Source organism: Jaculus jaculus, chromosome 14 (genome assembly GCF_020740685.1).
Source record: "Jaculus jaculus isolate mJacJac1 chromosome 14, mJacJac1.mat.Y.cur, whole genome shotgun sequence".
Lineage (NCBI taxonomy): Eukaryota > Metazoa > Chordata > Mammalia > Rodentia > Dipodidae > Jaculus > Jaculus jaculus.
In genome coordinates, this window is record NC_059115.1 from 66,997,489 (window position 1) to 67,011,276 (window position 13,788).

A 13,788-nucleotide genomic window follows, 5' to 3' on the forward strand; every position below is an offset into this window, starting at 1 on the left:
ATGCGCTGTGGGCATTTTCAGTGTGTGCAGAAGCCGTGCGCTCTGGACATTTCCTGTGTGTGCAGAAGCCGTGAGTCCGGATGTTTTCACTGTGTGCAGAAGCCGTGCACTACAGACATTTCCAGTGTTGTGCAGAAGCCATGCACTCCAGACGTTTCCAGTGTGTGCAGGAGCCGTGCACTCCAAACATTTTCACTGTGTGCAGAAACCGTGTGCTCTGGACGTTTTCTGTGTGTGGAGAAGCAATGAGTTCTAGACGTTTCCAGGTTGTGCAGAAGCTGTACCCTCCGGATGCTTTCAGTGTGTGCAGAAGCCGTGCACTCTGGACATTTTCTGTATGTGCGGAAGCTGTGCACTCTGGACGTTTTCACTGTGTGCAGAAGCCGTGTGCTCTGGATGCTTTCAGTGTGTGCTGAAGCCGTGTGCTCCGACGTTTTCACTGTGTGCAGAAGCCGCACATTCTGGACGTTTTCAGTGTGTGCAGAAGCCATGCACGCTGGACGTTTTCAGTGTGTGCAGAAACCATGTGCTCCGGACGTTTTCAGTGTGTGCAGAAGCCATGCACTCTAGATGTTTTCAGCATGTGCAGAAGCTGTGCACTCTAGACGTCTTCACTGTGTGCAGAAGCCATGCACGCTGGATGTTTTCAGGATGTGCAGAAGCTGTGCACATTGGACGTTTTCAGGGTGTGCAGAAGCCGCGCACTCTAGAAGTTTTCACTGTGTGCAGAAGCAATGTGATCTAGACATTTTCAGGGTGACGATGGCACACTGTTGGGACATCAGGGCCAGTGACACATGGGACCTATTTGCAGGATGAACTCAGACCTTGTTGCCCTGTCTACTGGCTTTAGCGGTTCCTGTCTTTTGCCTCTCTGAACATGTCCACCCTGTGCTGTGCTCAGGATGCTCTCTGCAGCATGGCTGGGCCCCTGTCCTCTGGCTTCTCACCAGCTTTGGCCAATAGCGCTGACAGGAGTTGGGTGGGCAGGGTGTGGTCTCCCTGCCAGGCTCTGGCTTTGTCTGAAGTTTTCTTTCTCTTTGGAGGCCATAACCCATGTCCAGTGGCCACTCAGGGCCCTTACCCTGCCCACACCTGTCATCAGTGCTCTTACTGAAGTCCTGTGTCACCTACCACCGGCTGCCTGCCTGACACACCCTCTCCAGCCCTGCGCACTCCTGTACTTACTCCCAGAACTCCACCACAGCGCTGGTCATGTTGGTGGTATTGACGATGCTATAGTTGGAGAAGCAGTTGTCAGTGTTCCAGGGGTTGTCACACTGTTTCCATGGCAGTGTCTGCAAGAACACTGTCATTTAGACAAATTCCACTGAGCCCCCGGGGCCAGCAAAAATGATCTCTACTCACCCCATCCGCCCTTACCATGCCCTAGTGTGTTTGGAGGGTTAGGTTTGGACCCACAAAGTGTCTGTCTGGGGAAGATGCTACGGAAGACAAGCTATGCCTTCCACTCCTCAAAGATGGGCCCTATGAGCAAAGGGGAATCCTTGTGGCTGAAGGCGCTCCCCAACTTGTCCCAGCCACTCACCGTGGTGAAGGAATTATATAGGTAGTAGATGGCCCAGGAGATGATGACGATGTAGTAGATGTTCAGCCAGAAAGATAGCACGGCCGCCGCAAGGCCCACTCCTAGACAGAGTACACACGGGACCCAGATCATCATCCTCACCTGCTCAGAGCTGGACCCGGCAGTTCCCTCTTCCCAGAGGGCTGCAGGTGGGGACCCTCCACACCCCTAGAGCCCACATGCACACTCACCCTTAAACATAGGGGCCAGCTTCCACACACCCAGGCCCCCGATGGAGGTGTACTGGCCCAGTGAACACTCCAGCAGGAAGAGGGGAACCCCCGCGAAGATGAGCGTCAGGAAGTATGGGATCAGAAAGGCCCCTGGGGGAGGGAACACACGCATGGCCCTGGGGCTCAGCCAGGGTTCTGAGGTCCCATCCACCATTGCCCTATTTCTGGGCCTTGAAAGTAGCAGCCAGAGCCAAGAGAAGTCCAAGGGCCATCCTTTGCTCAAAAGGCACCCCCATGCTCTTTGCAGAATGACAACATGAACTTTTGATACCAATGCCAAAGAACAACTGTCCTCTGGAACTCTTCAGAAAGGACCATCCCCCCCTTTCCCCTAAGACAACCCCAGAAGATACCAAGCCACCACCTACCTCCGCCATTTTTCCCACAGAGGTAAGGGAACCTCCACACATTGCCCAGGCCAATGGCGTAACCCACACAGGACATGAGGAAGTCGAAGCGGCCCTTCCATGTGTCCCGGTCCGGGAGGTCGCCAGCCTTCTTTTGCACCTTCACCACCAGAGTTTTGGGCTTGTCACTGGTCACTGGGGCCTCGCTGACCTCCGTGGAGATCTGTCCATCTGCCACCTTGCTGCCGTTAGTCGCCATATCTCGGGGGTTGAGTCTGGACAAGGGGGTCCGGATGGGTGGGCGTGTGATGTCAGCTCCAGTCCACGTGGACAACAGCTTTGCAGCCCAAGGTCACTCTGTGAGGGTGGCAGGTTCCAATCAAAGATAAGTAGGACCCTTGAGGTTCCTTGGCCCCAAACGACAGTAACAAAAGTTATCCCAAACATTAGGTAAAGGTTCTACTAAGCTGTTTTTTTTTTTTCACCCCCAGACCCCACTCCTGGAGGAGACAGGGGAGTAGGCTTTGCAAAGACAGAAGGGACGATGGTGTGGTCCTCCACCATCCTTGGCCTCGCTTCAATGCTGCCCTCTGTGCCTCGTGTGTCTTTGTATGAGACGTGGGGCTATCAAGCTTCCAAAGGGAAATATGGCAAATTGCCCGGCAAAATTTTTATCCTCCAAGGACACAATTAGGATGCTCGTCCCACTGTGAGTCCATGAAAAGGCTCCACAGAGGAGCTCAAATAGGGAAGTCCTGCTGCAGCTGCCAGGTGGAGACCGTGGGATCTGAGAGCTCAGTGAGCTCTGATCACTGTCCACTTTACCACTGGGGTCAAGCCACCCAACGCCGGCTGAATGTCTCAACTCTGTGCCCCACACTCTGCCATTTAAAATAAGGACAAAGGGCTGGAGAGATGGTTTATTGCTTAAGCACTTGCCTGTGAAGCCTAAGGACCCCAGTTCGAGGCTTGACTCCCCAAGACCCACGTTAGCCAGATGTACAAGGGGGCGCAAGCATCCGGAGTTCATTTGCAGTGGCTGGAAGCCCTGGCACACCCATTCTCTCTGTCTACCTGCCTATTTCTGTATCTCTCTCTCTCAAATAAATAAATAAAAATAAAATATAAAAAAAAATAAGGACAAAAATACACCCATCCGTGTACTATTGGGAGGCCCCGAGTCTGTACTTTTAAGAAATTGCAAAGGAGTCCAGGTGCACATTTGCAATCCCAGCACTCTGAGGCTGATGAAGGAGGACCAAGAACTTGAGGCCTGCCTGATATACACCAGGACCTTCTCAAAACAGTAGCCCACCCCCACTGCCGAGAGAGAGAGAGAGAGAGAGAGAGAGAAAGAGAGAGAGAGAGAGAGGGAGAGAGAGAAGGAGGGAGGGGGAGGGACAGGGAGAGAGAAGAGGAGAGAAGAGAGAAGGGCTGGAGAGGTTGATCAGCGGTTAAGGTGCTTGCCTGCAAAATATGATGACCCAGGTTCAATTCCCCAGCACCCACATGAAGCCAGATAGATGCACAGTGGTGCCTGCCTCTGGAGTTTGTTTGCAGTGGGTGGAGGCCCTGGCATGCCCATTCTCTCTATCTCTCTGACTCTCTTCTCTCTAACTCTCTCTGCTGGCAAATAAATCAACAAAAATGTTTTTCTTTAGAAAAAAAGAGGAACGAGTAAAAAGACTTTTATGTTTGCAACCTTGCCTCATTCCTTGCTAAGGAGAAACTACTGACTTACATGCGACCTCCATCCACCCTCTAGCACAGCAAGATGGTCAACTGATAGCTTTCAGCTGTTGAGGCAGCATGAAGCAGACAGGGTGTAAAACCAGCTCAGGTCCATCCTGAGTTCAAATGTGGCGACCTTTTACCAGCTGAGGACTGGCACTTGGAACTGTGACTCCACACTCCCTCTGAATATGGCTCTGAATTGCTCTTCACCTGTTTCCCCACCTACACAACTTCTGTCTGGCTTTTTGGCATTTTGGTAAAAAAACAAAACAACAACAACAACCACAAAAAAACAGCCTTAATGGGTTTTGGCTTAGGCCTTGGTCAGGGACCATCTCAACCTTCTAGGTGGGCATTTCTACCCACCTGGCTGATAGAACTTCGCAGGTCTGGCTGTTCGTCTTACCTGAAGAATTTCTGAAGCAGGTTGGCTTGGAAAAGCTCCCACGGCAGGGCCTGAAAGATGGGGAGACGGGGTGGGGGAGAGGAGGAAGGTGAGTGGGCAGGTGGGATCGAGGCGGTTTGGGGCGGGGTGCAGCAGGCACAGGTAGCAGCTGGGAGCCTGGGCTGTGCGTGTGACTGCACGAATACCCCCAGCCAGGGTGACCGCAGCGTGTCCATGCAGCATGGCGTCAGGCCACAGGTTGCTGGGGACATGCGGGAGGGGCCCACCGCCTTTGCGATAGCTGTAGGGGCGGGCATGAGGGCTAGGCAGGGAGCGTGTTCCATAATTTTATCTGAAGGAAAAGAGGAAACAAAAGAGGGGCCAGCAGCTCTCAGAGCCCTGCTGGGAGCCTGCGAGTTCAGCTGATAGGGCCCCTCCTTTCCTTTTCAATAAACAAAATTAAAGTTTATTTCAGCTGATTATTAGCTGATATTCTCCAACCTCTACCCAAACCTGCAGAAATGTTATGAAAGATCATGCCAAAGGACAAGGAGAGTCTTGTTTCACAGAGTGAGAAAAGCGGGTTTTGAAGCAGTTTTGTCAAAAGATCCTATTTCTGTCCCTACTTCCCCCAAATATGTTCATTGAGAGAGAGGAAAACAAAACAAAACAAACAAACAAAAAAAAAAAACACCTGGAAACATACTGAAACATGTCAACAGGGACTTGTGTGGTTTTGTTTGCTTCTTTGCTTTAAATTTTTTTTTCTAGAATCTTCCATAGGAGTTGTTTAATAAAAAAGATACAAAATAAACTTATGGAACCCCGAGAACCCAAAAAACAGTGAAGGAGACGCCTGCTCTGTGGCTTCCACAGTGAAGCCAGGCCAAAGCAATGTGCAGTGTGGCTGCCTCATCCCCAGTCGTCTCCTGAACTCGGTTCTGCCCCCGATGCCCCGGTGGGTGCGTGCGGTGCACAGCTCTCAGCCCTTTGCATGCAACCAGTTACCCAGCACCGTCACCAATGCCTTCTCCTGGGGCTCACAGGAGCACCTGGGGGCCACCCCTGCTTCTGCTCCTCATGGTGGCCGGCTCGGTTTGACCTCCTCCACGTTGGCAGGCTTGTTTTGGATGCTCATCTCCATCCCAGCCCCAGCAATTCATTGCCAGGGAGCATTGCGGCCTCGGTCAGGGGCCATCTCCACCCTCTGGGGGTGACAGGGAGCAGGGGGCCACCTACAAAGGCCTGCCCCAGTTTGGAGGGGTATGAGGAGACAGGAGCTTTGGGACAGGCCAACTTGACCCTTCTTCCCATGGCTATTCCAGTACGGACCCTTTGTGGGGCTTAAGCTGCCATAGTTGTTCAAAATGACCCAATAATCCAACAAATCAATTATTTGTTCAAAATTATCCAAAATGAAGTGCAGGCCAGGGCTCATCACCTGACCCAGGCTAGCCAATCAGAATCCTTCCCTGGGATTTTGGCATGAGGAAGGAATAACTGGTGACACTGTCCACCTTGTACTCAAGAGTGGCAGAGAGCTGGCTGTGACAGAAAATAAGTCCTGAAGGCATTCTACCTTGCACTTCTGGCCCAGCTACACCCCCTGCTCTGGGACATCACAAAAATGTCCCTGCTGTGGCTTGAGTGAGACATTTCGGATGTGCTCATGTCCGAGGGTTCGGCCCCCTTCAGTGACTGAGGTCAATTGTCCTGGGAGTAGGCTGTTAGAAAAGCCAGCCCCACCTTATCTTGCCCCCTCTCTCCTGCCATGTTCTCTTCTACCTTCCCCAGAGGGCACAACAGGCCCTTCACACATGGCTCCCCATAGTGGACCCCAGCCTCCCAAACCCCAAGCTGCCTGATTGGTCCTCTTTTCCACAACCTAGCCTGTGGAGTTCTGTGACAGAGCCTCCACAGGCTCTAAGATTCCCGTAGAGTCCCTTGGGTCCTTAGGAAGGGATTCCTGTTGAGTCCACCTCAAGCCCAGCCTTGGGGATTCTCCATAGGGCTTCTCTGAAGTACTGTCCTGAGGGAACCAAGCTTCAATTTTTGAGATCTGGGAATGTATATCCATCGTCAGTCAACTACCTATGAGGGCCTGAGAAACACTTAAAAAAAATTCTTTTTTGTTTATTTGAGACAGAGAGAGAAAGAGAATGAGCACACACCAGGGCCTCCAGCCACTGCAAACGAACTCCAGATGCATGCGCCACCTTGGGCATCTGTTTATGTGGGTCCTGGGGAACCGAGCTTCATACCAGGGTCCTTAGGCCTCACAGGCAAGTGCTTAACCGCTAAGTCATCTCTCCAGCCCCAAGAAACATTTCTGATGAGCCCAAGCCCAAGGTGACAGGTCAGACCTCTTTGGACTAATAAAAAGACACATAGCAAGGAGCTTTGGCATATATGATTCTTCCATAAAGTCAGGTAGGAAGAAACTCCAAATTTATATTGCTTGTTAATTTGACATGCCCTAGATTAGCCTCTGTGCATGTCTGCCAGGGATTGCCTTGATTATTAGGTAAGAACACCCACCTTCGCTGTGGCGGGCCCTGTCCCATGGGCTGTATGAAAAGGCGAGCTGGCTGAGCAGCAGAGTTCATGCCTGAGCTCTGCTTCCTCACTGGGCTGAATGAGATCAGCTGCCTCAGCTCCTGCCCCCATGCCTTCCCACCATGATGACCTGTGACCCGGAAGTGTAAGATGAAACACACCCCTCCTCCTTTAAAGTAATTCTTGCCAGGTGTTCTGCCCCAGCAACATGAAGTTGGTTAATGCCCTAGCTAATACATGGGAGGAAGACAGCAGAGGGAACTGCTAAGTGAGTGAACCTGGAACCTGATACTCCAACGGAGGGGTCCTACTGAGGGTGCCTCCCAACAACACGAGAGTGATCGAGGCTTGGGAGCCTCATGCCTGACACTTATTAATACGCCACTTCCTTGCTTAAAAGAACCAGCCTGCAGAAAGCACAGGGGTACAAATGTTCCCAGCCAGCTACCCCAGCTGTCTTTAAGAACATTCCTTACCCAAGGCACAAAAACCTTTTTCCAAGTTGTAACTTCTCCTGTCCTGAAAAAATGTCCCTGTGCTTGTGGCTTGCAGGCACAGAGCTGGAGGGCTCTAAGGGCGGCAGCCGTAAGACCACAGGCTCCTTTCCCCTGGCTTGTGAGTGCCAGTCTGTGACCTTCAGCCCCTGCTGCTGGGGGGTGGGAGGAACACTTCTCCCCTCCTTACGACTCCGCACACCTATCAAGCTGCCTTCCAGAGTTTTCCAGTTCTTCTGGTGACAGCCTTCTGCTGAGAGGAATTCCACCAGCGCAATGCGTGGGAAGGGCTCTGCGAACACACGGCTGAGGCACGGGCCCTTGCGCGCACGCAGCAGCCTCCGTGACCCAGCGAGGGCCCGGAGGACCCAAAGCATTTTGGATTCTGTGCTACTCCCGGATCACCAGAGTGTGGTTCAGTGAACATGGCAAGCAGATTCATCTCTGTGAATATTCACTGAGGGTCTACTAAACTCCCAGGACTGGCTGGGTTCTATTAAGCTCCCACAGCTGAGGTCTCCTATGCTCACAGGACTGGGCTGGAACCCTCCAGAGGCAAGGATGGCAGAACTACGTTATTGTCTTTGACAAAACCATGGCCCAAGAAGGAGATATACTTACGCCCATAGTTTATGATAATATCTTGTGGAAAGTGCTGCTAGAAGTATAAGAACAAGACTCCATAAGCTTAAGGAGGAGTTAATTCTACTGGAGAGGGTGTCCCCGAGGATGGGCCATCTGAGCTGAGCTATGAAGGCAGAGCAGGAGCTCATCAAGTACAGGCGCACGCATGGGTAAAGGGACGTGTAGCACCAGAAAGGCCAATTTGTGGCTGCTGGGACCATGTGATCAGATAAGCATTACCAAGGAAGACTTCCTCAGGGGCCTCTGGGAAGAAGGACGGGAGTTAAAAAGAGATTTGAGGCTGGAAGGTGGGAAATGCTCCATTGATGGCTCACCCTTCCTCAGTTTCCACTCTGTGACCAGGTCCTAAAACCACTGATCAGAGTGGGGCCACACCACGTACCCAGAACACCCCCACTGATCCCGGAATGAGGAGCTACCTCGGAAGGAAAGGAAAGCGTGTAGGGTTCAGAAGCCTGAGATCAGAAGTGGCAAAATGGGTCAGAATTAGCCCTGGAGCTTGGATTATTTGGCCAGAGCAACAACAACAAGATCAGTCTGAATTAAGAGTCAGAAATGTGACACTCTGGAATACAGAGGGAACAGCAAGTGCAAAGTCCCCGAGGCTGGAACTAGCTTATATTTGAAAGATGGCAAGAAGAGCTGGGGCCGAAAAGATCCAGGTCGAAGTACTGACAAAAGCCACATCACATGGTGTGTCAAAGACCAGAGGAAGACATTCAGATTTTATCCTCAACGAGCTGGGCCATCTGACTTATTATGCTGTGTAAAAAGGATTCGGAGGCAGTTGGGGGGGGGGCATGAGTGGAAGCCCAGAGGTTTCCTGAGGGTCTGAGAGTCCAGAAAAGACATGAGCACGTTGGCACTTGGCTTCCCAAGCAGGGACTTGCGGGCCTCACTGGTGGCCCTGGCGGCCAGCGCTGGGCCAGTGGCAGGCCATGGGGGCAGGCGGTACGTGGAAGTCTCCTGGGACAATCTCCCTCTGTCCTGGCACCAGAGAGCTGGGGCTGTGTGGGATGGACACAAGCAGAGGCTGAAAGGTCAGGGATGCCATTGTCCCGTGCCAGTGCCACGGAGTGGGGCATGTGTGTGTGTCAGGGGGGAGCTCTCCTCTGCTCTGTAATTACGTGAGTGACTGTGGCTTGCAACACACAACCGTCGCTCCGCTTGCCTCTCTTTCTTTTGGAAATGCACTCGCTCAAGAAAGAAATTAATACCGGGGTTGGCTTCGTGCCAAGGGGAAACAATGCATTTTCTTTTCTGATTGAGCTGGCATTGCTAGGCCCTATCCACTGGATAGGCTTTCTGGAGCATCTGCTTTGTACCCAGCCCCACATGGGCTCCCCGACCCAAGAAGTGCCAGCATTTATCCAGTGTCTCCTGTGCACCAGGCAGGTCCCGTGGGCTCTATCCACTGGGCTGCACTGCACCTCCGTGAGCTGAGGGTGACTGCGTTGACAGACAGGTAAGGTCCCGGCTGGGGCGCTGGTCAAGGAATTACAGGGTTTCCACGGTTCGTGCCCTTGCTAGGCACAGGGTAGTTCTGCAAGGAGCACTGTCAGCTGGACAGAGGTGGTGGAGTCTGGGTGCGTGGGGCCCCTGGACCTGCGAGGAAGTGGCCCAGGTTTTGGTGGGGCTTGCTCTCCATCCTGGGCATGTGCACAGGCTGGATATCTGGCTAAGGTTTCAAGAATGGGGTGAGAACAGAAACCAGAAAAATGGACAGGGGCAGTGAGTGTCGGCACAGAGGGACACCCAGGAGGTGCCAGTCAGGAGCAGCTCTAGGTGCCACTCAAAGCAATGGCCGGCCACACAAGCGCTGTGAGGTGAAAGCCATGCGCACGCCCGAGGACCGGTTAGCCATGGAACCTAGAGGCGCAATCCTGGAGGACTTAAAAGTTGCAGCTGGACACTGCTGGAGCTCCAAACTGGACCCTCAGTCTTGGACTCCCGGTGCACCTGTAAGGGGATCTGGGTGGCCCTTCCTGGCCCAGATTTGTTCCAGACCACCCGTATGCACCTACATCAGCAGTTCACGGATAAGGTCCAGAGGGTGCTATGGGTTCAAGGAGATGCAGGCTAAAGGTGACCTGACCGACGCCCAGCTCGCTGCGCACTTATTCAAAAGCTGCAAATCCCCAGGCTGTCTCCACCTACCGAGAAGTCATTTGCAGCCCCAGCTGTAGCTTCTGCTGGCATGGGCTGGGTAGCAGCTCTTCACAGCATCCCGCTGTGACTTTTCTGGTGAGCTACTTCTTTCCACAAGGCTTTTGCTTCCTCTCCAGTCAACGAACTCCAACAGAAACCATGTCAGTGTCGGAGTTTCTAGCATCATGTGGGGCCCAGGGGTGGGGAACACCACGAAACCACACTAATATCGTTTCCCTTTATTCAGATAATGGCAGAGAAGCCACAAAACCTACCTGGGGTGATCTAGGCCCTGAGTCAAAGCCTGTCCCAGATTGTGGGGTCACGGTGGGAGAGTTGAGGCTGCAGGGAGGTGAGGCTGTCTAGCCTTGCTGACAGAGGAAACTGAGGCTCTGGCCCTCCTGACTCCTATCCCACTTTCCCACACAACTGACTTCAGACAGTATGCCTGGGGAATGTCTCACTGACAGGGAAAGTGTATACAGAGCTCAGAGGGGACAGAAGGAGGGGGGCAGGCACCAAGCTGCTCTAAATAGCCACAACCATTTTGGGGGGAGGCAAGCTGAGGCATAGAGAGGCTAAGTGATTTGCCAGGATGTCAAGGCCTGAACAGAGATAGCTGGGTTCCTGCGCCTATGCACTAGGTGCCCTATTTTTGTTTATCTTAGAAGGGTGCTTGCAGAGCCCTCATACCCATCTTTGACGTGTCCCAAGGTGGCCCATCTCCAGCAGGCGGCTTTTTGCAGGACAAGCCACACAAGGACAGGACCTGCGGCTCACCTTAAGAAACCAGAGAGGAGCCGGGTGTGGTGGCACACGCCTCTAATCCCAGCACTCGGGAGGTAGAGGTAGGAGGATCGCCGTGAGTTCAAGGCCACCCTGAGACTACATGGTGAATTTCAGGTCAGCCTCGAAAAGCTAATAAAAAGAAAAGAAAAAGAAAAACAAAAAACAGGAGAGAAACCAGAGAGGCCGTAGGCCTTAGAGCTTTGAGGGCTCCGAAAAGGCTGCCTCACCCTGGTCACTGTGGTGGACAAGGCCCACCACGGTGCTGTTGATTACCGTGAGGCCACCTGAAAGTGTGACCAGCACATTTCATCAGGCCGTGGGGGCTCTAATGAGTCTCCTAGGGACCAGCTCTGTCCTCCTGGAGACCCTGGCCCCCAGTCCTCTGCAGACAGGACCTTACCAACTGTGGAGACAAGTCCATTGGGAAAAGGCCTTTCTGGGGAAAGAGGTAGAAGGGACAAAGGAAGGTATCTTGAGACCCTGGAACCCTGGTGTGAACCCTGGTGTGGGGGGGTCCTCTCACCACACTTTACTGACCACGTCGTCTTAACTTAAGCCAATGCCTTGTTTCCCTTTGGGATTGAAGCGCAGAGGTGGGTCTTCCCGTCTCCTTCTCCGAGTCTTGCTCACACCACTGGAGGCCTGCTGGTGGCTGTTTTGGCTCCTAATGTCTGCATGCCTAATGTCTGATGACATATCTAATTTTGTCGCTATAGTTTTCGATCTAACTTACCCTGTATCAAGTACACATGTCCAGGGACTGAGGTCCCAGGCTGGAAGCAGACTAATGGAATGTGGCCTCGACTCTGCATGCCCCTGCCAATGTGTCCTGGAGTCATGGGAGTTGACCACAGATAGACCAGCACCATGCAAGTTCCTTCTGGAAGCTCAGAGGAGGAGAAGTGGTGCCTCGACTCTCAGCCACAACTTTAGCCTCCAACAGGACATTCCATGCAGAAAGGATGGGTGCAGGACTGGAGAGATAGCTTAGCGGTTAAGATGTCTGTCTGCAAAGCCAAAGGATCTCGGTTCGATTCTCCAGGACCCACGTAAGCCAGATACACAAAAGGACACATGTGTCTGGAATTCATTTGCAGTGGCTGGAGGCCCTGGTGTGCCCATTCTTTCTCTCTCTCTCTCACTCTGCCTTCTTCTCTCTCTCAAATAAATAAATAAAATATATAAAATATACTTTTTAAAAGAGAATGGGTGCAGATGCTGGGCTTAGCTCAGAAGAGATAGAGGGAGTCAACTGGACATGGCTGGGAGCTGCTTAAGGGCTTTGTGTGCAGAAAACGTTGGATGCTCATCTCATAAAAATGCAGACCAAAGCCAGACATGGTCGCGCACACCTTTAATTTCAGCACTTGGGAGGCAGAGGTAGATGGATCACTGTGAGTTTGAGGCCACCCTGAGACTACGTAGGTCAGCCTGGGCTACAGAGTGAGACCCTACCTTGAACCCCACCCTTGAAAAAAAAAACCCAAAGAATGTAGATTGATCCCACCAGTTCCCTATGAACTTCATGTCTTGTGTATTTCATGGACAGATGTTATTTAACACTTACCACGTGCCCATTGCACAGAGGAGAAAACAAAGCCCCAGACACAAAAAAAACAGCTTGCCAAACTCCCTCGGAGGCAGGAGGGACAGCTTCATTCAATATCCAAGCCAGGCTTATGAGCGTCACTTTCTGCGGTGAACACAGAGCCACAAGGACTGCCAGCACAGAAAGATGGACCTGATGGTGACGGGGCGTAAGCCCCCGGCTGCTGCGGAGGGGAGCTGCCACCTTTGCAGAGATGGGACTCAGGGCCCGCCCCAGCAGCTCACAAACGGCACTGGGCACAAATGTGCTCTCCTGAGTTCCACCCTTCAGACTCAAGGACAGTGTGTGTTCTCAAAGCAGCGTCATTCTACTAAGTTTAAGGGGAGTTCTCAGGAACCAAATCACAAGGCTCGATGGATGGCATCTGCTGCCTGCCCAGGGCTATATAAACGCTTCTGCCCCAGACCACTGGAGGAGCCAACAGGTGGTGTCAGGGCTGCAAGGAGACTCCCGCCTCCTGTCAGCGCTCCAGCTCCACACCCATCACTTCAGACACTTTTCTTCACTCGCGCAAATAGACACGTTCAACTCGCCTGCGCTGTCTCTTCCCCGCCCATTACCCCAATGCTGATGTCCCAGAGCAAGGGTCCTCATGTTGGAGCCCTCTGATCCCTTGATACCTGTGAGGGAAATCCTGAACCAGAACTTCTCACCAGCTCTGTCTGGCTCTGAGCACATGCTTGCAAGACCTGCTGTCCTCAAGTCTCAGCATTCTAGGACGGACAACAGGAATGTGGAGGTACCAGGCCAGAACCCAGCTCTGGGTTAGATGTAGGAAAGGAGTTGGGAGGGATGCAGGAGGAGAAAGACACAGGAGGAGGCCAGAGGGAAAGACAGCTAAGAGGCAAAGGAGAAGCAGAGGAAGGGAGACCCTGTACAACCTTCCTACATCCTAGCAAGGAGCAGCCTGTGGTCCAGAGTTACTTGTGATGAATGATCCAGGATTCAACTCTGGCCCCGGAGCGTGTACCACCGATTTCTTCTTTGAGTCCTAAGTAGGTCTGTGGGGGCTGTTCCTGGGCCCCTTTGTCTCCACCTTCCAAGCAGGCAGCAGCCTGCCCCTGGCCAGCTGGAGGCATCTGAGAATAAGCCCTGTGCTGGACCCTACAAGACCCTACGGAGGCTGCAGCCAAGTGTCCCAAGGCGTCCCAGGCCCCACGCTTCCTGTCTTCCTGTGGTGGTACGACCTCTCTGGAGGGCCTCAGTTCCAGGGGCACCTCTGCAAAGGCTCTGATCTCAACCCTCCGGAAAGGATTAACT

The 13,788-nt window shown here is 52.7% G+C and overlaps 1 protein-coding gene across 1 annotated transcript in view; it reads right to left on the reverse strand.

Annotated features, from left to right (window-relative positions):
* Slc6a1 (solute carrier family 6 member 1) overlaps positions 1-13,788 on the reverse strand; it is a 44,255-nt gene that overhangs the window by 18,954 nt on the left and 11,513 nt on the right. Inside the window, exons 2-6 of the mRNA XM_004651600.2 lie at positions 4,309-4,358; positions 2,190-2,525; positions 1,780-1,911; positions 1,550-1,650; positions 1,189-1,298 (exon numbers count right to left, since the gene is read on the reverse strand). Coding sequence (XP_004651657.1) covers positions 1,189-1,298; positions 1,550-1,650; positions 1,780-1,911; positions 2,190-2,427 — 581 coding nt within the window. The 5' untranslated portion in view covers positions 2,428-2,525; positions 4,309-4,358. The remainder of the gene's footprint in view (positions 1-1,188; positions 1,299-1,549; positions 1,651-1,779; positions 1,912-2,189; positions 2,526-4,308; positions 4,359-13,788) is intronic.